This window comes from Colletotrichum destructivum, chromosome 8 (assembly GCF_034447905.1).
Source record: "Colletotrichum destructivum chromosome 8, complete sequence".
NCBI lineage: Eukaryota > Fungi > Ascomycota > Sordariomycetes > Glomerellales > Glomerellaceae > Colletotrichum > Colletotrichum destructivum.
In genome coordinates, this window is record NC_085903.1 from 2,506,355 (window position 1) to 2,533,293 (window position 26,939).

At 57.3% G+C, this 26,939-nt stretch overlaps 8 protein-coding genes across 8 annotated transcripts; 5 read left to right on the forward strand and 3 right to left on the reverse strand.

The window, feature by feature from the left end:
- Positions 1-165: 165 nt before the first annotated feature.
- Positions 166-1,426, reverse strand: CDEST_12628 (uncharacterized protein). The gene is made up of 2 exons (XM_062928784.1): positions 1,111-1,426; positions 166-1,037 (listed from the first exon to the last, which is right to left on the reverse strand). The coding sequence occupies exons 1-2, from the start codon at positions 1,255-1,257 to the stop codon at positions 336-338; spliced, it is 849 nt and encodes a 282-aa protein (XP_062784835.1). The 5' UTR covers positions 1,258-1,426; the 3' UTR covers positions 166-335.
- Positions 1,427-2,982: 1,556 nt separating this feature from the next.
- CDEST_12629 (uncharacterized protein) lies at positions 2,983-4,732 on the reverse strand. The gene is made up of 2 exons (XM_062928785.1): positions 4,165-4,732; positions 2,983-4,106 (listed from the first exon to the last, which is right to left on the reverse strand). Exons 1-2 carry the CDS (start codon positions 4,370-4,372, stop codon positions 3,037-3,039), a joined length of 1,278 nt encoding a protein of 425 aa, XP_062784836.1. The 5' UTR covers positions 4,373-4,732; the 3' UTR covers positions 2,983-3,036.
- A 230-nt stretch (positions 4,733-4,962) lies between these two features.
- On the forward strand, positions 4,963-6,614 carry CDEST_12630 (Putative fumarylacetoacetase-like protein). Its single transcript, XM_062928786.1, has 6 exons — positions 4,963-5,188; positions 5,262-5,500; positions 5,564-5,622; positions 5,706-5,962; positions 6,030-6,126; positions 6,188-6,614. The coding sequence occupies exons 1-6, from the start codon at positions 5,158-5,160 to the stop codon at positions 6,411-6,413; spliced, it is 909 nt and encodes a 302-aa protein (XP_062784837.1). The 5' UTR covers positions 4,963-5,157; the 3' UTR covers positions 6,414-6,614.
- Positions 6,615-6,870: 256 nt separating this feature from the next.
- CDEST_12631 (uncharacterized protein) lies at positions 6,871-7,518 on the reverse strand (the record flags this gene model as incomplete). Its single annotated transcript, XM_062928787.1, has 3 exons — positions 7,222-7,518; positions 7,108-7,157; positions 6,871-7,044 (listed from the first exon to the last, which is right to left on the reverse strand). Exons 1-3 carry the CDS (start codon positions 7,349-7,351, stop codon positions 6,871-6,873), a joined length of 354 nt encoding a protein of 117 aa, XP_062784838.1. The 5' UTR covers positions 7,352-7,518.
- A 528-nt stretch (positions 7,519-8,046) lies between these two features.
- Positions 8,047-10,136, forward strand: CDEST_12632 (Putative FAD-binding domain, FAD/NAD(P)-binding domain superfamily). The gene is made up of 6 exons (XM_062928788.1): positions 8,047-8,294; positions 8,368-8,508; positions 8,590-9,307; positions 9,379-9,427; positions 9,510-9,699; positions 9,794-10,136. The coding sequence occupies exons 1-6, from the start codon at positions 8,226-8,228 to the stop codon at positions 9,992-9,994; spliced, it is 1,368 nt and encodes a 455-aa protein (XP_062784839.1). The 5' UTR covers positions 8,047-8,225; the 3' UTR covers positions 9,995-10,136.
- A 1,300-nt stretch (positions 10,137-11,436) lies between these two features.
- Positions 11,437-16,389, forward strand: CDEST_12633 (Putative AAA+ ATPase domain, ABC-2 type transporter, transmembrane domain, ABC transporter; the record flags this gene model as incomplete). The annotated part of the gene is made up of 1 exon (XM_062928789.1): positions 11,437-16,389. One exon carries the CDS (start codon positions 11,437-11,439, stop codon positions 16,387-16,389), a length of 4,953 nt encoding a protein of 1,650 aa, XP_062784840.1.
- A 1,641-nt stretch (positions 16,390-18,030) lies between these two features.
- Positions 18,031-19,974, forward strand: CDEST_12634 (uncharacterized protein; the record flags this gene model as incomplete). Its single annotated transcript, XM_062928790.1, is given in 5 exon segments — positions 18,031-18,197; positions 18,209-18,320; positions 18,410-18,446; positions 18,531-19,213; positions 19,303-19,974. 5 exon segments carry the CDS (start codon positions 18,031-18,033, stop codon positions 19,972-19,974), a joined length of 1,671 nt encoding a protein of 556 aa, XP_062784841.1.
- Positions 19,975-21,866: 1,892 nt separating this feature from the next.
- On the forward strand, positions 21,867-24,417 carry CDEST_12635 (Putative major facilitator superfamily, MFS transporter superfamily). Its single transcript, XM_062928791.1, has 5 exons — positions 21,867-22,327; positions 22,427-22,605; positions 22,686-23,709; positions 23,772-23,850; positions 23,944-24,417. The coding sequence occupies exons 1-5, from the start codon at positions 22,279-22,281 to the stop codon at positions 24,167-24,169; spliced, it is 1,557 nt and encodes a 518-aa protein (XP_062784842.1). The 5' UTR covers positions 21,867-22,278; the 3' UTR covers positions 24,170-24,417.
- The last annotated feature ends 2,522 nt before the right edge of the window (positions 24,418-26,939 follow it).

The window sequence follows — 26,939 nt, forward strand, 5'->3', positions numbered from 1 at the left end:
TTAGAAAATGTATTCGGAGGCCTCTTCCAGTCTTTGTTTGTCTTCTAGAGGCTCAATATACGACTCACACCTCCCAAGGATTGATTCAAGTGTCAATCCGAACCCCGCCCATGTGGATTATTTCGTTACGCAAAACACCTGATTGAAACACCAGTCTCAAGATTTGTGATTCCAGATTGGCATTTATCTCAAGAAATCAAAAGATTAAAAAACAAATTGTATTTACATAATAGCAACCCGTCAAAAATAGAACCAACGCTACTACATGATGTTTTCTAAATGTTGGAGCCTGCGCTCAATTCATCTTAACCGCACATGTGTACAATGTCTCTAACTCAAATGAGACGGTTGTATCCAGAGCGTCCATCAGTAACGCTGTTGTGGCCGGAACGTCCATCTTCCTCTTCACGACGGTTGTACCCCGAACGTCCGTCAGTGACACTGTTGTATCCCGATCGCCCTTCTTCTTCCTCTCGACGGTTGTATCCAGAGCGCCCATCAGTAACGCTGTTGTAGCCTGACCGGCCATCCTCTTCCTCTCGGCGGTTGTAGCCGGAACGGCCGTCAGTCACACTGTTGTATCCGGAACGTCCGTCCGTCTCTTCACGTCGGTTGTATCCAGAGCGGCCGTCAGTCACGCTGTTGTATCCGGAACGTCCGTCCGTTTCTTCACGTCGGTTATATCCAGAGCGGCCGTCAGTCACGCTGTTGTATCCGGAACGGCCATCTTCTTCCTCGCGACGATTGTAACCGGAACGGCCATCCGTCACACTGTTGTAGCCGGAACGCCCGTCCGTCTCTTCACGTCGGTTGTATCCAGAGCGGCCATCAGTAGAGACAGCCGTGCTCTCTTGAGGTGAGGCATCGTTCCGACGAGCAAGGAAGAGGGAGTCCTGGTTACTAGTGTTCGACTCCACCTCAGAGTAGTGGATTGCATTTGCCGTGGTCCCGGTGGTATCTTCGGGAACGTTAGTAATCGTGTCTGAGTATTTCTGGTTGTGGGATTGACCCTTGCAGACCACCAGGCCTTTGTTGATCTGCGTCAAGGTCAGCAAGATACTTCAAACGGCATATAAAAGTAAACCAAAGACTATGGGTAGGCGGATGTACCGTTGAGACAACGCTTCCGTAGTTGAAGAGCGATAGGATCAAGACGCAAGTGACCAAAGAGATCAGGATGGTGCGGCCAGATGAGCGTCGAGGGGCCGGTTCACTGGGAACTGCCCCATGGATTGGCAAGATGGTATCTTTCGTCATGGTGAAGGAGGTACTCGAGATGTAATAACGCTGTGTTGTGAGAAACAAAAGATGAACGCGCAGTTGTAGTTGCGTAGATCAAAACTTGGAAGACTATAGCTTGAATAGGAGATGATTCGAAAAGATTGTGTTATCAGAAGATGATACTGAGACCAACTGTTGACTGCACTGATGGTAACAAAGAGAAAGAGAGAGAAAATCACGAGAAGAAGAGGAGAAGGGCTGTTCATATAGAAAAACCGGAGCAACGACGAGAGCCTCAAGGATGACGGGTTGCAACCGTTCTCAAGAGACACGACGGAAACGCCATCGGCGAAGATACCCGAATAGCCAGATGACACAGCCTCACAACCAGCACCCATGCCGCCCAAGCCTGTGATGAGATGACGACTTCGGTCTCGCCACGAGGGAGACCTGCCATTCTGGAGATAGTTGCACAAGTGCCCCCCTTCCAACAAGCGCCCGGGAAGATGGTGACGAGGTGGTGTTCCTCGGCCCCCCGGCCACCTTCTCCATCCTCATTTGCCCGCCAAGACCCATCATCGTCGGACATCATTGACCCAACGTGCTGCCGCTGCGCTTGGAAAGACGTGAACCACCCCCCCGGTTGAAGATATCGGCCGTGCTTCCGATTCCTGGCTAGCGGAGTTCCCTTTTGCCTTTTTCCGGCGTGACTGGCAAGGGGGGGCCCACCAGGCCCGTAGGGCAGACAAGCGACGGTTCCAACGGTTCCAACGGCTCCAACGGCCCCCAAGAGCAGGGTCTGAGGTGATTGGGCAGGGGGGTTGGCGAGCAAGAAGCTGTTGGAAGTTGGCGTCGTTCCTTTTGCCCCCTTCGAGCCAATGCCCTGCTTATCCGGTGACCGTGCCGCAATGCAGCCTGCTACTCGCTTACACATGGACCCGTGGATACGGGGAGCTGGTTGCAGACACAAGAAACCCGTCCCCCGCCTATCAAGGAACAGGGGGGGGCTAGCAGAGATTACCTGGCGCGGCGGCGGGCTTCGTCCTGCCTAGCTCGGTCACACTGCATAGGGCGACTGTGGGATTGCGGCACCGACCGAGACAAGGGCCCACGATTGTGTCCAGATTTGGCCCCGGGGTACGGGAAAGGTGTGACCGTGCGGAAGAGAAGTTCAAGTCTCGATGGCGCCATTGGTCGAGTCCTGGCAGGATTTACTTGCGTATTACAGGCGTATTATATCAGCCCATAACAGACAGCCTCGAGAGAAGAGGTGTGTAAGTGATGTGGTGAGATGGGGGCCGTCTCGGTGTGAGAAACGTAGAAACCCAGAATGGACAGGTTGTCATTGGAGTGAGTGACTCGAAGCGTAACTTTCACGCCCCAGAGGCTATGAGATGCAAGTAAGGATGTTTCCAGCTACGTGCGGCGGCTGGATGTCATCAATGCAGTGTCGTAGCGGCTCTACGGTATCTCATGTGATAGAAGTGAAGTCTGGTGACAGCGCCGCCTCTCGAGGGATGAGAATTAAGTCCATGTCCAATCTTACAGAATGGTTGATAAGTAGCTTTCCAAAACGGGACTGAAGGAGTGGAGTATAGGCTATTAGTTCTTATCTTGAGCAACCATCTTCCCCAAGCAGTTAGTTGCAGACAGTAAATACTTTGTGAGCGCCTCGCAGCCGTAAGAATCCCGTCATGGAGGGCTCAATGCCAGTCACAATCATCATTTCCCAGCCAACGGAACATGCATAAATCGAATTTGGACGAGTTCGGCGTTTATGTGCTAGTTACTACAACGTTACACTGTACATATTATCTACCCTTCCCACACGAAATCCTGCTCGACGCCGGGGATCAGCGGCCTCAGCGCCATCCCGTAATCGCCGGCGTTCGGCGTCCGGAGGAGGGTGTGGATGTGGAACTTGGCCGGCTCGCTGTTGGTCAGGAAGACGCCCGAGTGGTGGTCGAACTCGACGAGGACGACGGGGCTCTGGATGCGGTAGTAGAAGGGGTCTCTGTCCCCGAACCCGCCGATCCAGCTGAAGTACGTCTCGTGGAAGAAGGATTTGGCGTGGTCGATCCGAATGTCCCTCGCCCGACGCGGCAAGTAGAGGAGGTACTGCTCGAGGATGCCGACGACGAGCTGCTGCTGCTCGGGGCTCATGTCAGCGACGAGAACGCCCTCGTACGGCACGATGCGGTTGTCCCGGTAGGCGCCGCAGAGGTGCCTCTGGTCGTCGTGATTCCACCTCCCCTTGGGCATCGCGGGGTCCTTGAGCAGCTTGTACGTCTGCGCCTTCTGCTGGAGTCCTTCAGGGAGCGACTGCATCAGCTGCAGGCCGAGCCGCTCCTCCGTCTCGAGGATGCGGGTGCCCTTGTGCGGCCCCTCGTCGATCAGGTTCGGCTCGGCGCCGGTGAACCACGGCGACGCGACGATCTGGCCGCCGTACAGGAAGATGTTAAGGCACAGGTGGTGGCCGTAGAAGGAGAAGCCCCAGGGCCGAGTCGTCGAGGGTGCGCCGAAGAGGACGAAGTTATACGAGTACTCGTTGCAGATGGAGGGCGCCTCGACCAGCTCGCCCAGGAAGCCGTTGATGCGCATGGCGCCCCGCGCCTTGGCGTAGCCCTCGGGCGACAGCGTCGCCTCGAGGACTTTCAGGATGCCGTCTCGGAGGGTTGGGCTGAGCTCGTCGAGGCGTAGGCCCTTGTCGCTGAGGAGGAACTCTGGGTTCGACCATGAGCGCCACTCGGGCGAGTCGATGTGGTATGAGAGGACTGACTTTTGCTTGTCGTCGAGTTGTGACAAAACGGCGTTGGTGGCGTCGACGATGTCCTGGATCGGTATGCCTTCATCCGCGAGCTGGAACAAGTCGCGCTTTACCGTGCCTGGTTCTGTCAGTCGTCTTTCCTATTACCCCAAAAAGCCCGAACCCCAGAGCCATACCGTCTGTGGTAATACCCGTGTAGGGTTCCTTGAAGAGGCTGCGCCAGTGGAGATACAGGGCGTGCAGCCATGGCGGGTTGCCGCCCTCTTTGAAGACTTTGGCGTATTCGTGAGCATCCTGGCTTCGCATCGTTGTGAAGCGCGGCGTGCTGATGTCTGGCAAATGCTGGCGGTATTCGCCGCCATGGGGCTGTTGTCCCTCGGACATGATGCCTCTCACGGGGCAGGCGATGGGAGAGTAGTGATGATGAGATATGAGTGAGAGATTCGTTGTTTGGTGGTGTCGCAACAGAGCAGCTGGAACTTTAGGGGTCCTTGTGGATGTCTCGCATTCAATGTCTCTGACCAAGACGAGTTTCCTTGGCTCTAATGGGTGACTGACTGGGTTGGTTGGTTGAGGTCTGTTTGATGAAGCTCTGCTGGATGAGGAGTTAATCCACAAGCAGAAAAACAAAAAAAACAAAATGGTAAACAAGTTCCGACAACGGACGACTTCTTTCTCAACACGACTCAATCAGGCTACATCCAGGCCGCGAAGCCGTCATCAAGTACCGCGGCAACACAAGACAGAACCGGGCCGGCGATGATCGGCTCATGAGCCGCCGACATCAACCCCTCACTTCTCCCATCAATATCCCCCCTCCCCCTCATCCTCGCTTCTCCCCCACAATTTCCTCGAAGCTGCCCCCCCCGGCTTTTCCGCCGGCATCGATGTGTCAGCCACAGTGAGCCAATGGCAGGGGGCGGATGTGCAGTTAGCACGGCGCCATGTGAGTCTGGGCGCGAACTCTCAGCTCTCCGGACCTCCGAGCTTTCGGCACTTGGGCGGGGGGGAGGAACCTAAGCTTGGAGGGCTTGGAGTAGAATTCCATCCTTTTGGTCTCTCAATATCATCTGATCTTTCACTTTGGGCGTTCACTTTGAGCTGATCTCTCACGACACTCACTCACCAACTCTTCACATCTCATCTTCGGGACACGACTCACCACAAAGATGGCTTCGGACTCATCAACACCCTTCTCTCGTCCGTAGCGCCCCCCTCCCCCCCTTACTCCGTATATCCCAGTATTTTCACGCTCACCGCTGACATTTCCAAGGCCTCGTGCGGTTCGTCCCGCGATCCGACCCGAGCAAGATCCTCATCGGTGAGCCCGAGTCGGCCACTGTCGACGTCGGCATCGCGGTGCGCAACGGCGAGGAGGTCAAGGTCGTGGTGTGGTCCGGGTCCAGCGTCCTCAAGCCGGGCTCCAAGACGGATCAGCGGGCCGTCATCGACCGCATCCTCTCGCCCGTCTCTGCCGAGGAGGTCGGGACCATCCGATGCATCGGTCTAAACGTGAGTGTGGCCAATGACGAACGACGGCGCCCAAACGACACCAGGCTAACCAAGTGCGCGCAGTACGTCCAGCACACGAAGGAGGTGGGCGTCGCCCTGCCCGACGTGCCCACCGTCTTCCTGTAAGAACGCCGCCGCCCTGCTCCTCTTCTCGATGGACGGAACCACAGTGACGTGTGAGATGCTGACCTCACCTTCTTCGTAGGAAGCCGAGCACCGCGCTGGGCGACCCGTGGCCGGCGCCCACCGTCCTCCCGCTCCTCACGCAGGCCGACGACTGCGGCGACTACGAGTCCGAGCTCGCCGTCGTGCTGGGCAAGACGGCCAAGAACGTGTCCGAGGCGAAGGCCATGGACTACGTCCTGGGCTACACCGCCTGCAACGACGTGTCCAGCCGGACGTACCAGCTGAATCAGTCGCAGTGGTGTTTCGCCAAGGGGTTCGACGGGTCGTGTCCGTTGGGTGAGTCTCAGACTCGGTGTTGACGTTTTTTGTATCTACGTGTGGTGATCTAACCCGTGTCACGCAGGCCCGACTCTCGTGTCCAAGGACCTCATCCCAGACCCAAGCAAGTTGAAAATGCGCGGGCTTTGGAACGGTGACGTTCTCCAGGAGAGCGGTATCGAGTAAGTGACCCTCCATCCACTGCCAGGCTCATGAAACCTAAACTGACGCTGACGGCAACAGCGATCTCATCTTCAGCGTCCCAAAGATCATCAGCTTCTTGTCGCAGAGCACGACCCTGCCCGCCGGCACCGTCATCATCACCGGCACGCCCGCCGGCGTGGGGCTGGGCCGCAAGCCCAAGGTGACGCTGAAGGACGGCGACGAGTTCAAGGTCGAGATCCTGCCTCACATCGGCACGCTCGTCAACGTCTTCCAGAACGAGGGTGTGACTGCCGTCGGGCAGTGAGGGGACTGTAGTTGATGATGAGTCAATGGCAGAGGTTTTACACGTAATGGACTGTCATTAGAGGGAGTAGAATTACAGAAAAAAGATCTGATACTCTACTCATTGATGAGAGTCTCGACTTTCCGTATTACTCGCGACTTTTTTATGAGTGAGTTGATGAGTGCGAATGAGATGCGCACATGGTGAAATATGAGATGAGAGGACGAATACTCACTCGATGTTGGTGAACATCGCCTTCGATTGTGAGAACGAATCGGTGTCTCTATCATATTTCCACAAAAAAATATTGACATCGAGCACTGCACCTGAAATGTGATTCTTGTGTCGCGTCATAATCACGAATCGCTCCAAGATCAGATGCGTCACAGAAAACACCTTTGTGCTAGGCAGGCATTTTACATTTATTTTCTTCCATCATAGTCATTACATTGATGTGAACAGCCCTTCAACGACTAAATTACTCCTCAAGTAGCTGGGGAACCTTTTCGAGCAAGTGCTCGACAATCGCATCGGGGCCCCTCTCGACCTGCAGGCCGTGGGGGATCGCATGCGTCTTGATGCCCGGCCTCAGCGTCCTCGCCGTGGTGAGGATCTGGTCCGCCTCCTCCGCCGTCCACATGGATGCGCAAAACTAGATGCCCATTAGAAGAGCTTAATCTATTTAGAGATAAAACTACTCGGTGAGATGGCTTACAAGGACATCTGGCTGGTGCTCCTTCACCTTGCCTTCGACTTCCTCAATCTCTAAAGGGGGGTTGTCAGCATACCATCGAAGTCCATCTTCGGGGCAAAAGGGCAGCTAGCTTACTCTCGCAGTTGGCGACGTGCACGATCGTGTAGCGGTCTTTGAGCTCCTCGACGACTCGCCCGACGAGCCGCTTCGCCCGCTCGGGGGCGGTGTTGACCGTCACCAGCTTGTACGGACCCTTGGGCGCCATCGTGCGGGGTTGAGGTAGGCTGGGAGTGGAGGGAGAGGAGAGGGTACGTCCGGCAGTGGCGCAAGGATGAGGTCAAAGAGAGAGAATATTTCCAATGGTCTCAAACTGCGTTGGATGGTGATGTTGGAGATGGGCGAGTGTTCAAGAGGGACTTTGATGGAGGAGGATGACCTACCGGATCCTTTGGACCTGGAGTGACTTGCCGGGCTGAGTTCCCGACGCCTGTGCCCGCTGATTATTGCCGAATAATAGTCGGCAGATGATGCTGCATCTCGCGCCGAGATCGCATCCGAACCGGAGTCCCATGCTCTGCTCTTCAGAGAAGACCCGGCCGGGGATCATGCCGGGTTTGCCGACCTCGCCCTTTCAACTCTGTTCTCGCCCAACCAACTCCGGCCATTGGCCCGTCTCGCTTCTCTCTCTCCCTCTCTCGCTGTTGGTCCGGCGTGTTTTCTCGACTTGACACCGTCTCGGAAAACCCGAAGGTCCCTCGGACATCCCGGGCAGTCCGTCCACCCCCCCCTACGCGCCCACCAAAGACTAAAGTCAGTGGCGTCAAGCGTCCACCCAATGCGCAACATCAGCAACCCCGTGGGATGCTCCGGCTTGGTGTGTGGGGGATCTCCGGGGGGAAGGGATGCAACATACATCAGGGAGTTGCCGGGCGTCCCATTACATTACGCGCGGGACATGGGTTGAACTGCTGGACCCAGCTTGCAACCACTTTGCAGGATTTCAATGGTAAGGGGTTCCCGCCCATCGCGACCTCATTCTTCGCTTTTTTGCTTCATTTTATTTTCCCCCATCTTATTCTAACTTACTCACGCCTGGATCTTGTTGACAATAAGTCCCGGTCCCGGTCCATCAGCAAAACATGTTTCGGTGGCTCAACTCTTGGTTCTCTCCCCGGGCAAACCCGCCTTCAGCGGGTGAGAGTTCGGCGGTGAGTTCGCGCGTTCGGAGAACTAGCACTTCGGTTCGTCCATGTTTGGATTATCCTAACGACATGACACCAGAACCCAGAACACACCAGATCGTCCGTCCAGCTAGACATCATTGTCGTGGGCGCAGGCCTGAGTGGCCTGGCCACCGCAGTGGCAGCCGCACTATCCGGACACCGAGTGACGGTGTTCGAATCAGCCCGGGAGCTTCTCGAGGTAACTGAGTTTCCGTCCCCATCATGAACCCCCCCAAAGCTGCGAAACAGTAGCATTGATATGAATCTCACGCCAAACCAGGTCGGCGCGGGGCTCCAAGTGACGCCTAACTCGACGCGCATCCTCCAGAAATGGGGCCTGCCGGACCGCCTCTGGAAATCCGCGTCGGAGCCGACGGAGCTGGTCGTCCACCGGTACTCGGGCCAGGTCCTCGCCAAGGAGGAGAACTTTGACAAGACCATGCGGGCCCGGTACCAGGCGCCCTTCATCGACCTGCACCGCGTCGACCTGCAGCTCTCGCTCTACGAGCGCGCCCGGGACCTCGGCGTGCGCTTCCGGCTCGGCGAGAAGGTCCAGGACATCGACTTCGACGCCCCCGAGCTGACGACGCAGTCCGGCACCCGGGCGCGGGCGGACCTGATCGTCGCGGCGGACGGGCTGTGGTCGCGGTCGCGCGCGTGTTACCTGAAGAAGGAGGACCCGCCGCTGGCGACGGGCGACCTGGCGTACCGCGTCGTGCTGGACGCCGACGAGATCGAGGACCCGGAGCTGAGGGAGTGGATGTCGAAGCCCAAGGTGCACTTCTGGATCGGCCCCGGCGCGCACTGCGTGGGGTACTCGATGCGGGCCGAGAAAATGTACAACATCGTGCTGCTGGTGCCGGATGATCTGCCGCAGGGGGTGAGCCGCCAGGCGGGCAGCGTCGAGGAGATGAAGGCGCGGTTCCGGGGCTGGGATCCCATCCTCGGGAAGCTCCTCGGCGCGGTGGACAACGTCGAGAAGTGGAAGCTGATGCACCGTAAGATCACGAGCCAAAGGCGAAAAGGAAAGATTGGGGTGGGGGGCAGAAAGCTGACAGGTTTCACACAGGAGAGGAGTTGAGTTCTTGGGTCAACGACAAGTCCAACTTTGTCTTTGTGTGAGTTTTGTCTCCCTCAACCATGTCTGAAAATGACTCGGGGTGAGTTACAAACACGGAACTGACCTTGTGTTTGATATAGAGGAGACGCGTGCCACCCGATGCTGCCCTACCTCGCGCAAGGGGCCAACTCGGCCGTGGAAGACGGTGCCGTGCTGGGCCTCGTGCTCGGCCATCTCACGTCCAAGTCGCAGCTACCCGCGGCTCTGCGGCTGTACGAGAAGCTGCGAAAGGCGAGGGGGGAATCCATCGTGAGAGAGACGTTTAAGCAGGTATGCTTTTTTTTTCTTCTTTTTTTCTTTGTTGCTCTTCAGTTGCTGTCTTCTCCTAGACGACGACAAGTTCACTGACTCAACTCCGTCACAGCGACACGACTTCCATATGGAGGACGGCCCCGAGCAGGAGGCCAGAGACCGGGTGTTTCTGTCGCAGCTGGGCAAGGAGCTCAAGGGGCCGTTCCCCAGTCGGTGGACGTGCCCCGAGGTGCAGCCGTGGCTGTACGGGTATGATGCGTACAAGGAGGTGGAGGAGGCGATGAAGAGCGATCCCTTTGACAAGTCCGGCTGAGGTTGTAAAGTCGCTGTTTGGCAGTTGGGTATAATCATTTCGGATGTGTTTATGATGGGAAGTTGCCTTGACAACTGGCAAATTGTATATAACTATGTTTTCAGCGATATCATATAACATTATAGGTTTCATTTATTATCTCAGCCTTGTAATCAAAAGGTAACGAAGGAACTTCAGTTGTCTCGACTGCAACTGATCTCATTTAGACCTCGTAATGTAACGTAATGATATTTACTGCTCGTTGCTTTTGGATATTGAGCATGCTCTGGGAACTGTTTGTATGTGACGCAACAGCCAATGTTTGGGAAGTACCAGAGGATTCCTGGACAATCAAACGGCTGATTTCCATGATTTTTACGTCAAGGCAGAATGGAAAACCAGTTGAAGAATGTCTCTTCGGCGTGCCCGAACACTCACTCATCCGCCTTGCTTCGAGCTTGTGACAGCAAATGAGGCCCTACAGGCGCATTTCAGCCGTTGTTTTCATTTTGACAACAAGCTTCAACCAGCATATTGCGTATGTGGCTATGTGAACTCGCAAAGAAGCAGGGCGTCGAGGGGACGATCGACCTATTCCCGAATAGGCTATTGGCAGTATCGATTAACGGACCTCGACCTCAAATCAGCCACACACAACCCTACATGTCAGCAGATGCCACACATCTCGACGTCAGGGGGCGTTGATTGGTGGCTTGGCCGATTGGGTGTCTTACAACTAAGCCGTGTTAGGAGAATACAAGTAGACGTGGGACACCATCCCATGCGTTTACATTTATACAGGAAAAAACAGTCGTCCATACAGAGTGAGCCGTGGCGTCCATGTCTGTCCAATAACGGGAAAGGCGTCTGCCGATGAGATTACGCTTCGCCGCGGGGCCGGTTGAGAGGTCAACCGAACCCCTAGTTTCGTACGTTCGTCCCTATGGACATCCTCGCTTCTTCTATACTTGCAGCGTCAGACTGTGCCTCCCCCTCCTCTTCCACCCCCTTGGTATCCCAAAAGAGATAATCCCACACAGGCGGTGCCAAGCCGTGTCCGCAGCCGTTAGGCAGATAAAACCGTATCGCTCGCTTAGCCCCGAGGTTTGCAACGTGGAGGTTCCATGAGCCCAAAAAGCTGCGTGCTGTTGTTTCTGTGAGACTGGTGATATATCTGGCATGGCATGACATGGCACATGAGTCCCGGAAAACGCAAACGTCGATGATTGACACATCCCGCACCAGTTCTTGTTACTCTCATCAAACTTATATCCAGCCTTATTCGATCCTCTTCTCCACCCATTTTCCGATAACCTCTCGGCCAACTCCTCTCAGCTCTTCTCAATTCTTCTCACTCTTCCCAACCAGCACTTCATCCCTTGACTAGAGTCTAACCCAGCCAGAACTCCCGTCAAAGAGCACCGCCGACGTCTGGAAAGTAACCCGTGTTTACTCTCACCGCCATGGCGGCGCCAAAGTCGGCGTTCTGGCGCCAGGTGAGCACCCTAACGACCAAGAACCTCACCATCCTCTACGCCCGGCACCCGGCCTCCACCATCTACACCGCCCTCCTGCTCCCCATTATCCTGACCGTCTACCTCGGCATCGGAAGGAACCTCAACAGCCCCCAGAACGACTACGGCATCGCCGAGCCCCGGCCCGTGCGGTCCCTCCGAGACGGCCTCACGGCGGCGGACGGCTCGGCCCGCGACACGGTCGTCTTCGTCAACAACGGGCTCGCGGGGGGCGAGATCGACCGGGTCATCGGCTCCCTCTCGCAAGAGGTCACGGATGCGGGCAAGATCGCGAGGACGGTCGCGGACCCGGCCGAGGTGGGGCGCATCTGCCGGTCGTCCTTCCGGGCCACGACGTCCTGCTACGGCGCCGTCGTTTTTCACTCCTCCCCTAGTGAGGGGGATGTAGGTGGTGGTGATAGTGGCGGCATCTGGAATTACACTCTGCGCGGAGACGGCGCGCTCGGGTCCAAGTTCCGAGTCGACGACGATGACAACGACGCCCAGGTGTACACGCTGCCCCTCCAGAGGGCCGTCGACTCTGCCATCGCCGTCGTCACCAACAGCAACAACACCAACAACGAAGAGAACAGCCAGTCCTCGCCCCCCCTTGCCGACACCCGCGAATGGGGCTTCACGGACGAGACCGAGGACGAGCGACAGGCCAGCGCGCGCAGGCGGTACCAGCAGACCATCATCGACTACCTCGGCGTCTCCTTCGTGCTCGCCCTCATCGGCATCAGCTACCACCTCCCGGGCCACATCGCCACCGAGCGCGAGAGGGGCCTGTCCCAGCTCATCGACTCCATGATGTCGACGCGGCACGAGTGGGAGGCCCAGGCCGTCCGCATGGTGGCCAACCTGTACTCCTTCTTCGCCGTCTATGTGCCCGGCTGGATCGCCGCCTCCGTCATCGCGAGGAGCATGATCTGGAGGGAGACCAACATCGGCATCGTCATCGTCTTCTTCGTCCTGGGCGGGCTGGCGCTGACGTCCCAGGCCGTCCTCGGCGCGTCCTTCTTCAAAAAGGCCCAGCTTTCCGGTGTCATCAACTCCCTCGTCTACGTCCTGCTGGGCGTCCTGGCCCAGGCCCTGCCGGACCCGGGCACCGGCGCCGTCACCGTCCTGAGCCTGTTGTTTATGCCATGCTCCTTTGTCTTCTTCATCAAGTCGATGGCGCGCTTCGAGGCTGAGGGCCGGCCCATGGACCTGCTCAGGGCCCCGCCCAACAGCGCGTCTGCTCTCCCCGGCATCGCCATCTGGGTCTTTCTTATCGTCCAGTTCTTGGTGTACCCGCTGCTCGCGGCCCTGGTCGAGCGCCAGATCCACGGCATCGGCTCCGAGAGCCGCAGGGTGTACAAGGGCGACGGTCCACTGCCCGAGGACGCCGTCGTCATCCACGGGCTGACCAAGGTCTACTCGCCGGGCCTCTTCCGCCGGGCCTTCTCCTTCGTCTCCAAGCCCCGGCCGTCGACCGTTGCCGTCAACAAACTCGACCTGACGGCGAAGCGCGGCGAGATCCTGGCGCTCCTCGGAGCGAACGGCAGCGGTAAGAGCACGACGCTCGATGCCATTGCAGGAATCAGCCGGTTCAACCAGGGCAGCATCTCCATCGACGCATCCGGCGGCATCGGCATCGCGCCGCAGAAGAACGTCCTCTGGGACGAGCTGACCGTGGCCGAACACATCGCCATCTTCAACCAGCTCAAGTCCCCGGCGGCGGGGACGGGCGGCCACGAAGACCAGGACCAGCTGATCCACTCCATCGGGCTCTCGACGAAGCGGAAAGCCCAGTCCAAGACGCTCTCGGGCGGCCAGAAGCGCAAGCTTCAACTCGGCATGATGTTGACGGGCGGCAGCGCCGTCTGCTGCGTCGACGAGGTGTCTTCCGGGATCGACGCGCTCTCGAGGCGCAAGATCTGGGACATACTCCTCTCGGAGAGGGGCCGGAGGACCATCATCCTGACGACGCACTTCCTCGACGAGGCGGACCTGCTGGCGGACAACATCGCCATCCTGTCCAGGGGCAGCTTGAGGGCCGAGGGGTCTTCCGTGGCTCTCAAGAACGCCCTCGGCGACGGCTACCGGGTCCACGTGCTCGACGCCAAAGACGTGAGAGAGCCCCCGGAAGTCGGCGGCGTTGCGATGGCGGTCTCGTCCAGCACCATCACCTACACGGCGCCCTCGTCGAAGCTGGCGGCCGAGGTGATCCGCGCTCTCGAAGGCCGCCGGATCCCCTACCGTATCTCGAGCCCCAACATCGAAGACGTGTTCCTCAACGTCGCCGAGGAGGTCCGCGGGGAAGATCTTAAGTCGATTCGGGACGGGGCAACCGTTGGGAACTCGCCGATGTCAAGCCAAGAACTCACAAAGGAGAAGGACAAGGACGGCGTCGTCGTCCGCGGCGGTGGAAGAGACACCTTGGGGCTTCAGTCGGGCCGCCAGACGGGCTTCATCGAGCAGACGCCCGTGCTGGTCCAGAAGCGCTTCACGCTGTTCAAGACGAACTGGATCCCGTACGCCATCGTCTTCGTCGTCCCCATCGTCGCGGCCGCCGTCATGCAGCTGCTCGTCGCCGACGAGGGGCCCACGAGCTGCGACCCGGCCGACCTCACCAGCGGATCGGGGAACCTGGACAACTACAGAGAAGCCCTCGAGGGGGCATCCATAGCCGCCGGGCCCTCGTCCGCCTTCTCCAACTCCGTGATAGGAGATCTCTTGGGATTCTTGGTCCCTGGGTCGAACAATTCCATCGACGCTGGCAACATCTCGCTGAGTGACAGCTACCAGGACCTCACCCGGTTCATCGAGGACAACAGGAAGAACATAACCCCCGGCGGCCTCTGGTCCGGCAGTGGAACGGACGCTCCGCCGACCATCGCCTACCGAACAGATGCCAACGCCGTCTTCGCCGCCGTCATCCTGCAGAACCTGCTGAGCATCACGACGACAAACATCAGCATCGCCGCCGCCTACGCCCCCTTCGACAGCGTCATCCCGAGCTCGACGCTGACCACGGCCCAGCTGGCCATCTACTTCAGCATCGCCCTGTCCATCGTCCCGGCCTTCTTCGGGCTGTACCCCAACGTCGAGCGGCGCTTCCAGGTCCGCGGCCTGCAGTACTCGAGCGGCGTCCGCTCGCTGCCGCTGTGGGCGTCCCACCTCATCTTCGACTTCGGCGTCTTCCTCGTGCCCCTGCTGCTCGCGGCCGTCATCTTCGCCACGTCCTCGGACATCTGGTTCGCCCCGGGCTACCTCTTCCCCGTCTTCCTCCTCTACGGCGTCACCTCCATCCTGCTCTCCTACGTCCTGTCGCTCCTCACCAGCAGCCAGGTCGCCACCTTTGCCGCCATCATGGCCTACAACGGCGTCGGCTTCGCCGTCTACCTGATCGCCTTCCTCTACATCATCACCTTCTCCCCCGCCACCGTTTCCGACCGCAACATCCTCATCGGCCACTACACCATCTCGGCCGTCTTCCCCGTCGCGTCCGTCTGCAGGGCTTTGCTCGTCGGCTTGAACACCTTCTCTCTGGCGTGCTCCGGGACGGGGTTCGGCGACCCCGGGGCCCTGAACGCGTACGGCGGGCCGATTCTCTACCTCGCCGTTCAAGCCATCCTCCTATTCAGCATCCTCTTGTACAACGACAGCGGGAACAAGTTGCCGGCCTTTCTGACCCGGAAAAAGTCTCCTTCTGAGGCCGGTTCAGTCGCACAAGCAAACGAGGACCCCGAGGTGGCCAGCGAGCGGGTGCACGTCGAATCGGTCTCCAACGACGACGGCCTCCAGGTCAGACACCTCACAAAGAAGTTCGGGTCCTTCACCGCCGTCGACGACGTCTCCTTCGGCGTCCGCCACGGCGAGGTCTTTGCCCTTCTCGGCCCCAACGGCGCCGGCAAGTCGACGACCATCTCTCTCATCCGCGGCGACATCCAACCGAGCCGCAGCTCCGGCGGCGACGTCTTGGTCGAGAAGGTCTCCGTCACGGCCCAGCGGGCCCTCGCCCGCTCCAATCTCGGCGTGTGTCCGCAGTTCGACGCCGTCGACGCCATGACGGTCGCCGAGCACCTCCGCCACTATGCCCGGCTCCGAGGCGTTCCGGACGCCGAGGACCAAGTGCGCGCCGTGATCCGGGCCGTCGGCCTCGACGCCCACGTCGACGTGCCGGCGCAGCACCTCTCGGGCGGCAACAGACGCAAGCTGTCCCTCGGCATCGCGCTGACGGGCAACCCGTCCGTGATGCTCCTCGACGAGCCGTCGTCCGGCCTCGACGCCGCAGCGAAGCGGGTCATGTGGCGGACGCTCGCCGGCATCGTCCCGGGCCGCTCGATCCTCCTGACGACGCACAGCATGGAGGAGGCCGACGCGCTGGCGGGGCGGGCGGGCATCGTCGCGCAGCGCATGCTGGCCGTCGGCGAGGTCGGGGAGCTGCGAAGCCGGTTCGGCGACTCGCTGTATGTGCACCTCGTGAGCCGGACGGCGCCGCACTCGACCGAGGCGGAGATGGAGAGGATGCGGCGATGGGTCATCGGCGCGTTCCCGTCCGCGCGCGTCGAGGCCGAGACGTACCACGGCCAGATGCGCTTCTCCGTCTCGGCGTCGGATGTGCTGCAGAGGGGCGGCGGCGGCGGTGGTCAGAAGGACTTCGACAGAGGTAGAGGCGAAGACGACTCCCGGGCGGAGGGGAGCAGCCGCGAGCTCAGCGCCATCGGGCGGCTCATCGTCATGCTGGAGGAGAACAGGGACGTCCTCGGGATCGAGCACCACAGCGTCAGCCCGACGACGCTGAGTGACGTCTTCCTCGCCATTGTGGGCCAGCACAATGTCCAGGAGGAGGGGTACGCGGCGCAGCCGGGGGAGAAGAAGAAGATCAACTGGCGAAGGATCCTCCTCGGGTTCTAGGACGGAACGTATTTCTCGTGGTGGTATTTCGCTCTTGGTCTTTGGTGTGCAAACTAGACAGCGGGTTTGGAGTTGGGCGTGTGATTCAACGATTCCCTGGACATGATCCTTTTTGTTCTTTTCTCTTGTTTTTTGGGTTAATGTTCGCCTCATAGGCTATTTCTTCATGTGCTATTAGAGACTAGACGTATCCATTATGTGTATCACACAAGCGGTCTTCAACCATGTGCCGTTTCTGCTGTTTGGTAAACATGTCCTAGCCAAGAGCTGTATTGTGATGGCATAAACAGACCCCAGGTGACGATGTAGACATACCTTGTGACAATGTAAACATCTTGGCAAGAAACAAAGATACATAGCCATGCAGTTACAAGAAAATTCTGCCCACTGATCTTTAGAATAATGTCGAGGAGAAGAAGCTCCGGCGAGCTGCCAGTTTCGGAACACACCAGCGGATCTTGGCGAGATCTTGATGACCGTGGCGGGATTCGGGAACAGCCCGGGGGGAACACCAAGGCGAAGTGGAAAAGTCTTTTTATCAAACAAACATACATGGCTTACGAAATACTCCTGCCAATTTCAAACATGTTCGTTGAGGCTGTCGTTGATGGTTTTGGTTATACGGTTGTCGATCAGGGGCGGCGATCCTCTGCCAAGTAACGGGTTCTCAGAGATACTATAGAAACAGCCTCAAGTAGTGAGAGCATAGCGAAAGCAGGGCTCCAATAACAAACAGACGGACAAAATGGACCGTACTCATCGCCCCGCCTGTCTTTTGTGTGTGTTTGTGTGATCTTTTCTCGCCACAGCTGAGATCCAGAGCGGGTATTAGTGGCTTCATCCTTGTCGAGGAAGATGCTCCGTTTTCTCCACCCTTTGAAGTAGACATCTGACATCGCCCTGACGTCAAAATACCGCCAACAAAGACATTTTTCTGTCTGTTTGTCTACACTTTGTTGAACACCGATGAGCAAGGAAAGCCCCTCGAGGGGGGGGGAAGGGGGGAGTCGGATAGACAACTCCACCAAATCCTCTCAGGTATGCAAATGTGCCTCGACTCTTTGGGCGGCAACTCCACCCTGTCAAGAAGCAGAGCCCGCCGTGTCGGCCGATACAGATTGCCCAACGCAGCCCAAGCCTGCAGAATTTGGCCTTGGCGGCTTGAAGCAGCTGAAATAGTCGATCAGAGTCGATCCCCGTCAACGGTTCCGCCGTATAACCTCATAACATACCAGAAAACCCACCATCTGGCTCGTCAAACGGACGACTGAGATGTCTGAGATGACGACCGGCTTCTCCATCCGGAAGAAAACGTCCGTTTGTGTTTCCAGGGGGGAGGGAGGGTCCTCTCGGTCGCAACTCCTTGGTCAACACACTCGTGGGTCTTTAATGTGGTCTCTGTGTCACCAAACGTTTCCGCATCATGACGGCGTACGGAGGTTTTGCAGCGGAAAGGAGAGATAACTCTTTACGACCGACCGCCTCTTGAGTACAAAACACAATGTCCCGCGGGCATGTAGGAGGAGGAAAGTGACTACTGTGTTTAACATCAAAGCATATACGAGACAAGTCGTTTGTTCTCAACTGACAACAGAAAGAAAATGCACACATCACGCGGCGAGAGCCAAGTATCTGGCAATAATGACCAAGCGAGACGAGGGCGAGGGCCAGAGACGGACAACACTCAAACGTCTCAAGAAGCCCGGCCAGAGAGCCAAAACGACGGCCGACGCGATGCTCAAAAACAAGACAACCACCAAAACGAACAGGGACGCGACGATGAACAACAACAGGGCGGGCCGCGAAGCGTGCTCGGCAGCCTGGACACTCAACGAGCGGACCTGTTCGGCGACTGGATGAAGTCCCGCGCGCCACAGCACGAGAGTCTTCCTCACCAGTCCGTAAGCTGGTGGGATCCGGGATTGGCAACGGTGAGTTTTTTGATACGACGACCCTATGAAACTTTCCCCATAGAACAGAGAGAGACTGACCGGCGAGGAATACATCTCAAAACGAATAGCTACGGAAGCACATATCTGCCATGTGGTGCAGAAACAGTAAGCCAACATCCCTCTGCCTCTGAACCTCTGATGCCTCTTTGTGCAGAAGAACAAGTGCTTACCACCTCGTCCCCACCACAGCCTTCATCATCTGCGTCTCCATGTTCCTCATTCTCTGCCTCTACTGGGGCATCGTCTTCCGCATCGAGGAGAACCTGCCGTCCCTCGTCTGCTTCGTCGTCGACTTCGACGGCCAGGCCGCCCCATACGACGCCGTCACGCCCCTCATCGGCCCGGCCGTCACCGCCCTCGCCAACGAGACGCTCAACAGCCCCGTGCCGTCCATCGGCTACCAGATCCGCACCGCCGCCGAATTCGACTTCGACCCGCTCAAGGTCCGCGAGGCCGTCTACCACTTCAAGGCCTGGTCCGCCGTCGTCGTCAACCCCAACGCGACGGCCCTGCTACGCGCCGCCGTCGAGGTCGGCAACGCCTCGTACGACCCGACCGGCGCCGTCCAGGTCATCACCATGTCCAGCCGCGACTCCTTCATGACCTACAGCTACATCCTCCCGAGCCTGACCACCTTCACCTCGGACCTGATGACACGCTTCGGCGAGGCCTGGGCCGCCATGCTCATGGCCGACGACACCCTGACCAAGGAGACTCTTCGCGCGGCCGCCAGCGCCGTCAACCCCGGGGTGTCGCCCCTCATGCTGGACCTCCGCCCGTTCGGCCCTCCGGCGGCGATCCCGGCCGTGACGTTCGGCCTTAGTTTCCTGATTGCCCACCTCGGCTTCACCTATTATCTTGCCGATGACAGAGTAAGTAACATAGTCCATGTTCTGATATCATCTACAAGCACCCCTTTCCCCGGAGGTCCACAAATCACTGACAACTTCCCCAACCACAGAAATGCATCGTACCCGAAGGCCATCCTCCGGTGCACTACTGGCACTACGTGATCCGCCGCTGGATCTCCCTGATGGCGGCCTACTTCTTCCTCTCGCTCGTCTACTGCCTCATCTCCCTCGTCTTCCAGGTGCCCTTCTCCAACCCGCCGGCGTCCCCCGTCGAGGTGGCCGAGAATCCCAACGCCTACGGCCGCGCCTCTTTTATCGTCTTCTGGCTCCTCAACTTCCTCGGCATGGCGGCCCTCGGCATGGCCTGCGAGAACATGGCCATGGTCATCGGCCCCCGCTGGGTCGGCCTCTGGCTAACCTTCTGGACCCTGACCAACACCCTCACCGGCTTCTGGCCGCCCGACATCGCGCCGGGCTTCTACCGCTGGGCCTACGCCTGGCCGTACCACCACGTCATCGAGGGCAGCCGCCAGATCCTGTTCGACCTGCACTCGCGCATCGGCCTCAACTTCGGCGTGCTCATCGCCTGGGTCGCCGTGAACACGGTGCTGTTCGTGCCGGCGTGCTACGTGCTGCGCTGGAAGGACGAGAAGGAGATCCGCAGCCGGGAGACCAAGATGCCGCACTTCCACCTCCACCGGTACGACGTGGAGACGGCGATCCCCAAGCAGCCGGGCGTCGCGCCCCCGAGAAGGAAGAGGGGGTTCCTGCGGGCGTTGTAGCTTTGTTTTCGAAAAGTTGGGAAGTGTTTATGTTTCCTGGCGTTTCCTATAATACCCGTGCTAGCGGATGATTTATCTGGTGTTTAACAATCTTGGGAAAAGACTGATACATGGGTTGATATTTGGGTTGAGACATGGACAGTCATTGCAACCTTTTGCAACACCTATTAATAACTCTAGCATGGAATTCTTTTTGGATGCAAAATCACATGAAGTAATTTGATCTCGCATAAACACATAGGCCACGGTCAAGTCCGGGGCTTAAAACCTACGCTGAGATGCGTTTATGTCGAAAGAATGGCCTTTCTCGGCTGCTTGCAGCACAGACGAGTCAAATGACTCTGCCGGCATTTGAATCAGCCGGAAAGTCTTTCTGGCCTGCCCTTAATAACATCCGGTGGCATATACCACCCGGGTCTAGGTCTTCTCGCGCTTTGACGACGGTAGCATTACCATACAAAAAAAAAAAAAATTCACCAACGGTGACGAGGCCTTCGTGCCGTCGTCTCTGAGAAGTCTAGAGTCGGGATTTCTCCTGAGCCCATAGGGTACAAGGATTGGGAAGTTGATGAATAGACATTGTCATCTCTGCTATCGATGTTATGCCCCACGCCAAATGGTTTCAAGGGGTTAAAAGAAAAGTTCATGTTGTAAAGGGCTACACGTAGTTATAAAGATTTGTCACGAGGAGATTTATAAGGCGTTAGTTACTGACTAGAATTAACAGCGTCTTTTTTTCGCGAGCGAAAAGATTATAGGTTGAAAACAGCTTAGATTAAGTATAATAGGGAGGCCTTACTGCCTCAATCTATATAGTGCGCAAAGCAGCAGTTACTTAGTGCAAAGTAGGCCTTTCCAGCGCTAGGTGCAAACTATCTATTATTCTGGTTTAAACTACTAGATCAGCTGCAGTAACTAGTCATACTTGCATGAGGCCATCACAATAATTGATAAATTCTGTCGATGCTGTAGAACCTTTTGTTCAGTTTTCTTCAAATCACACGTCACTAGATAGTGTTTACTTGTCCCTAGCTTTGGCGAAAGCTGGAAGAGGCCAAGATGCCAAGCAGTTTTGAGGCATAGTTGACAGCTGCTTTATATCTAACAATTGGAGACTGTGAACAAGAGTTGATTTCCACGAAACCCACACTCTTATGCGAGCTTGAGCCGGGAAAGTTGCTACAGAAGTGCAGAATTAATTCGGCCTACGCCAGACAACTCAACTCTGGCGTTGTCATACGAAAGAAGTCGTGGGTCAAGGTGAAGTCCGAAACGGAACATAGTGATCGTGTCGCAAAAACGACGCCGTTAACTGCGTGGCAGCAATTAACGCCTTATATTTCTATAGCCTGCAACAGGTCGTGAATAGCATGGGCTGGGTAGACCGCACCAACAAGCTCCCCTTCCACGACGCAGACTCTTTCGCTGTTTGTTTGCTCCCCGGTTGATACCCTACGTCATGACGATCCATCATCCCACATAGCGGCTAACGTGTTGTCGGAGTGGCCACCTACCATACCGAAGAACGATGCCGAGACGTCAGGGCGAAAGCTTGCCAGATTCCCCGAGACAGCGAACGTATAAGATGTCAACAGCTCCCAAAGGCGAACTGATTTCTCTTCCAGTCCCGCGACACAAAGAGGCCATCCTGTCGAATATCGGATGCCCAGCAGGATTCGAGGTGAACCCAAGGCGATTATGGCAGGCTTAACACGTACACGCAGTGTATTCGCCCGAAAAGTCTGCTCAAGCAGACAGTCCTTACGATTGGTACAAACAGCCTGACCATGCTTGCAGTTCCCCCCTCCCCCTCGTCCTTCAGTCTCGAGTAGCTTGAAATAAGCCAAGGTTTTTCTTCCCGTACCCCGCATTGTCTCCCGAGGACGACATGCCGAGAGACGATTCGTGGATCATCAGACGGAGACCAACCTTGGAGACCCCGAGGGGCTGCACGGCGGTTGGGCGGTCAAGCCAATGCCAGCACACATCATCTGCCGAAGAAACTCTAGACGGCCTTCCGTTGCCCCGTGCCAACCAGCCCTAAACTTTCTCTACAACTCATTATCGAATGGGAAAAGGGACAGAAGGGGATAAATAAATGTACTGAGAAAAGCCCGGCCGCCGATCCCTCCCTCCCCTCTCCTAGAAGCAGGTTTCCCCACGCAGCGTCGCATCGTGCGTACCAAGCCCGGCTTGGTGTCTTCTCTCGCGTTGCTACCCTCGTCGACGCGCAGGAAATCTCGATATTTAAGATAAAGAGGTTTGTGCCGAGGACCGATCCTTCGAAGAGGGGGCGCTGTTAAGATGGTGCTATCCACCATCAACGAGATCACGGTCGAAGCCGACAAGAAATGTGAGCCCCCCCCCCCCCATCCATCCATTCTCCCCATTCCCCCTTCTCCCCCTCGTCCTGTGTCACCACCTAGAGACTGACTCGGGTGACCTTTTGTAGCTCCCTACACGGACATGGAGCCAACCAGCGTCGACCGGAAGTCCGAATCGGTCGTTTACCAAGACACGCCGACGTCGACGCCGGCGCCGTTGGAATGGACCGAGGACGAGGAGAAGGCCATCCGGCGCAAGCTCGACTGGCACACCGTTCCGCTGGTGACGCTCCTGTATCTCCTTTGCGTACGCGGGGTCTTCCCCCTCCCCTCCCTCCCACCCCCGACTCGTCCTTATCATGCCACTCACTTCTAACCAACCGCCAGTTCCTCGATCGAGCCAACATCGGCAACGCCAGGATCCAGGGCATGGCCGTCGACATCAACCTCGGCGGCTACCGCTTCAACTGGGCCCTCTCCGTCTTCTACATCGTCTACCTCCTCGTCGAGGTCCCCAGCAATATCGTCCTCAAGCGCGTCGGGCCCCGGTTCTACCTCCCCGCCCTCGTCGTCGGCTTCGGCCTCGTCTCCCTCTGCACCGCCTTCGTCACCTCCTTCCCGGGCCTCCTCGTCGCGCGCGCCGTCCTCGGCAGTTTCGAGGGCGGCGCCATGCCGGGCTTCTCCTTCTTCCTCAGCAGCTTCTACAAGCGGGAGGAGCTGCTCTTCCGGCTGGGCATCTTCATCTCGGCCGCCTCCGTCGCGGGGGCCTTTGGCGGCCTCCTCGCCGCGGGGCTCTCCCGGATCCCGCCGTGGGGGATCAACGGCGCGCTCATCCACTCGTGGCGCAACATCTTCTTCTTCGAGGGCCTCGTCACCGTCCTCGTCGGCGGCCTCGCGCCCCTCTGGATGCCCACGGACCCGGCCACGGCCTACTTCCTCGACGCCCGCGAGCGGGCCATCGCCGTCGAGAGGCTGCGGCGCCATCAGCAGCAGTCGTCACGGGAACACGCCGGGGACAACAAGGTGAAGCTGGGCGACGTCCGGCGGGCGGTGCTGTGCGTCCACAACTACACGTGTGCGCTCGGCTTCTTCCTCGTCAACATCACCGTCCAGGGCCTGTCCGTCTTCATGCCGACCATCCTGGCGGACCTCGGCTGGACGGCGACCCAGGCGCAGCTGTACTCGGTGCCGCCGTACGTCGTGGCCGCGCTGACGGCCGTCGCCATCGCGTGGTGCAGCGACAGGACGCGCCAGCGCGGCGTCTTCCTGGCCGTCTTCGCGCTCGTCGCCGCCGTCGGGTTCGCCATCCTGAGGTTCGAGGCGCGCGCAAACATTCGGTACATGGCGGTGTATTTTGTGACGGCGGGTGCTTTTCCCGGCGGTCCAGGATTCCTGAGTTGGGCGATGAACAGTAATACTTTCTCACTCCGGATTGTTTACTTGCGTTTGTTTTGGTTGCTGACAAGTTGAAAGACTCGGCAGGCCCCTCCGTTCGTGCGGTAACGAGCGGATATGTCGTGTCCATCGGCACCATAGGCGGCATCGTTGCAACGTAAGTCTGTTTGCAACAACTTCTACCCTTCTCCCCTTCTTCATGCTTTGCAAATTTCATAACTCCCAAGGTCTCCGCTGACGATGGCATCAGATGGACCTACACGTTCAAGGACGCCCCAAAGTACTTTACCGGGCACACCATCAACCTCGTCGGCCAGAGCCTCACCGTCCTGCTCGCCCTCTTTGGAATAGCGTACTGCCTCTACGAGAACAAAGCCAGGGCGGCTGGGAGGAGAGACCACAGGCTGGAGGGCCTGACGGAAGAGGAGCAGGGCCGGCTGGGCTACAGACACCCTTCGTTCCGGTACATGACGTAGGCGAGGGCAGACCACTGGGGTTGGTCTAATCTTCATAGTTGATGGCGCTTGTGAACAAGACGGAATTATTCGCGTTGTTGACACACTTTCCCAAAGCTCCCTATTGGTGCTTGTGTCACTTAGACTTGAGTCAAAGCATGGGTTTCTTCGAGGGAAAGTGTCCTATGAGTCAAGTCTTTCAACCTTGAACGGGGGTTCTGTGTCATGTAGTCCAAGACCGACTAATCAAACAGCCCTCTGAATCTCGGCGTCTCTAATCATGCTGTCCTCACATGTTCTCATCAGCTTTCAGACGCATCCAGCCCGGCTTCGATGGCATTTGGCAGCCGCTGAGGAAGAAAGGTCTCTTTATCACTCATAACAAGTTGATCTTGTTATAAGAGGTCCGTTTCTCTGTTCTCAAGAGACTCGCAACGGCGGGTTGGCAACATAGTCCCGCCCCTTTGAAACTTTCCACAAAAATCAAGAGTCGTTGCATTGTATTCAGCCCTCACACCACGACTTATCCTCACATCACCGAGCAGGTAAAGTTGTCGGCCGGGTCCTCCGGGCGGCGGCTCGCGGCGACCTCCTTCAGCCTCTCCGACGCAGACTCAAGGTCATCCCTGTAGATAAAGTTCATGAACCCAGCCCTGGGCTTCTAGAACTGCTCGGCCATCACCCGCAGGCAATCCTCATCCTCGTCTTTCATGGCTAGGGTAACTAGTGCTATTCTCTTGGCCCTCTTCCATCGATCTGTCTTGGATGCACGCACGTACAACAGGTTCCGGACGCAGCTTAGCTCCTCTTCAAACTGTATGAACTGCGTGAAGAAGGCGATGGTAACGGACATGTAATTAGGCTCGACATTGGACTGTCGCCACACACGTGGTTGTGAATATCTACCCTGACGAATTCCAGGAGCTCCCTGCCCTGCCCGTGAGCTTGGTGGGATGGTTGCCGTCCTTGTCAGCCTTTGGCAACTCGGCGTCCGAGAAGAGTTTGCATTCTTCGTCCTCTGCCTCGGCCAGGAAAGACAGCGCCATCACGGGTTCGTCGTGCTGCGAGCGCTTCACTTTCAACAGTAGATCGACGGATGGGGAATGCCCTCCCACAAGGACATGGCTGCGCGGTACGTCAAGCCTAGACCCATCCAACAGACCGACGCCACAGGAGAAAGGACGAGTACTCTCAGAGACCGTTGGCATCGCCGTTGAAAAAACGGGGCGGGAATGGCAGGAAAGCAGGCCCTTTGGCTCCAACACAACATGGCAGGCCTTGCGGCCGGAGTTGAAGCCGCTGTTGAAATTACGGACATGTGACTTGCAAGGGAAGCCGGTGATGGCCACCGAATATCATCCCGCACGTTTTGCACCAACCACCGCAGATGATGTTGAACCAACCATCTCTGCCTTTGTACTAAGATAACCCTGTAGCCTAGCCTCTGGCCAGAACGCGGCCGCATCCGCAAACTAGAACCCTTACAGACACTTATGTGACCCTGATCCCTACACCATCACCTTATTTCCAAGCACAGAGGGCCGGCGCCCCTTGCACGCACATGCCAAGCCGGTCGCAATGATCTGTTGGAAGACTTCTCCATCCCCCCTGCACCAACGGCCATCGGCCCCCCCAGCTATGTTACACATGCGTTCTCATTGGCTGCGGCTATTCGTGCCCAGCTCTGATCCTTCAGATTCTTCATCACACAAGCATTTTGAACCAGACTGAGTGCCCCCCCTGGTCGTAGCAAGAGGTACCGTAGCCACTCGGCAACTCCACAAGACCCTGCGGTAATATAAAGCAGCCTACCTAGTTTCTGCTCTTCCGCTAGGCCTGTTATTGCAGGTGTTCATCCAGCTTGCCAGCTAACACACATAACAACCCTGCCGCAACAGCAACTCTACTCTGGTTTCTGCCAGGGGTTGCTGCGGCGGTCTTTTAGCCTGAACGAGTCACCGGAGTCTGACTGGAGCACCACCCAACCGACGATAGTTCTTCCGGCAGGGCTCGTTTAACTGAAGGCGTTGGTTGTTGGAAGTCATCTTACGCACAGAAACTGTGCAGCACAGCACCTGCAGCAAATTACTTTGGCCCACTACTCTGTCCGTTTGGGAGCGGAAGTCTAGATGGTAATCCAGCCGCTTACATGGGTGGTTTTCCACATGGACAGCATAAATGCCTCTCTGGCACCATTTTACCCTAACATGACTCGACCGGTTCTGTCTGTTATGTTGGTCCTCGGTTCTTTGGCCTGTTTATAAGCCAGGGGGTCCGACAGGAAAGGAAGCTCGTAGGACTGCCAAGCTTTCTTGTGCCCAGCACCAACGGTCCAACAGTCCAACGATCCAACAGTCCAACGGTCCAACGACATGTCAGGGCGAAGACGCCCCTCGGCCAAGACATACCCTATTAGGCAAGACTCCAACTTCAGCGGCCAACTCTATGAGAGCTACCTACTACACTTCATCGCCTTGGGAGTTGCTTGAACACTGTCACAACTCCAAAATAACACTTCCTCTTGAGCCTCATAGTCCAATTCCATGTTGGGTCAGGTTGAGGTGCATCTACTGGCTCGCTCTCTTCGTCTTGGTCCATCTGTTAGATCGTCTTGGTCCATTTGTCAGATCGCCTTGGTCCATGTGCTTCACCGTTGACTACTCCTTGTCTGATGAATATGAGCCATTATGGGACTTGCCCTTACAACTCCACCGATGCCTGAGCTGTGCCTCTCGCCTGCGCTGCATCATCAGTCAGAGATTTCTGATGCGGAAATGAGAGCTGTAAACGA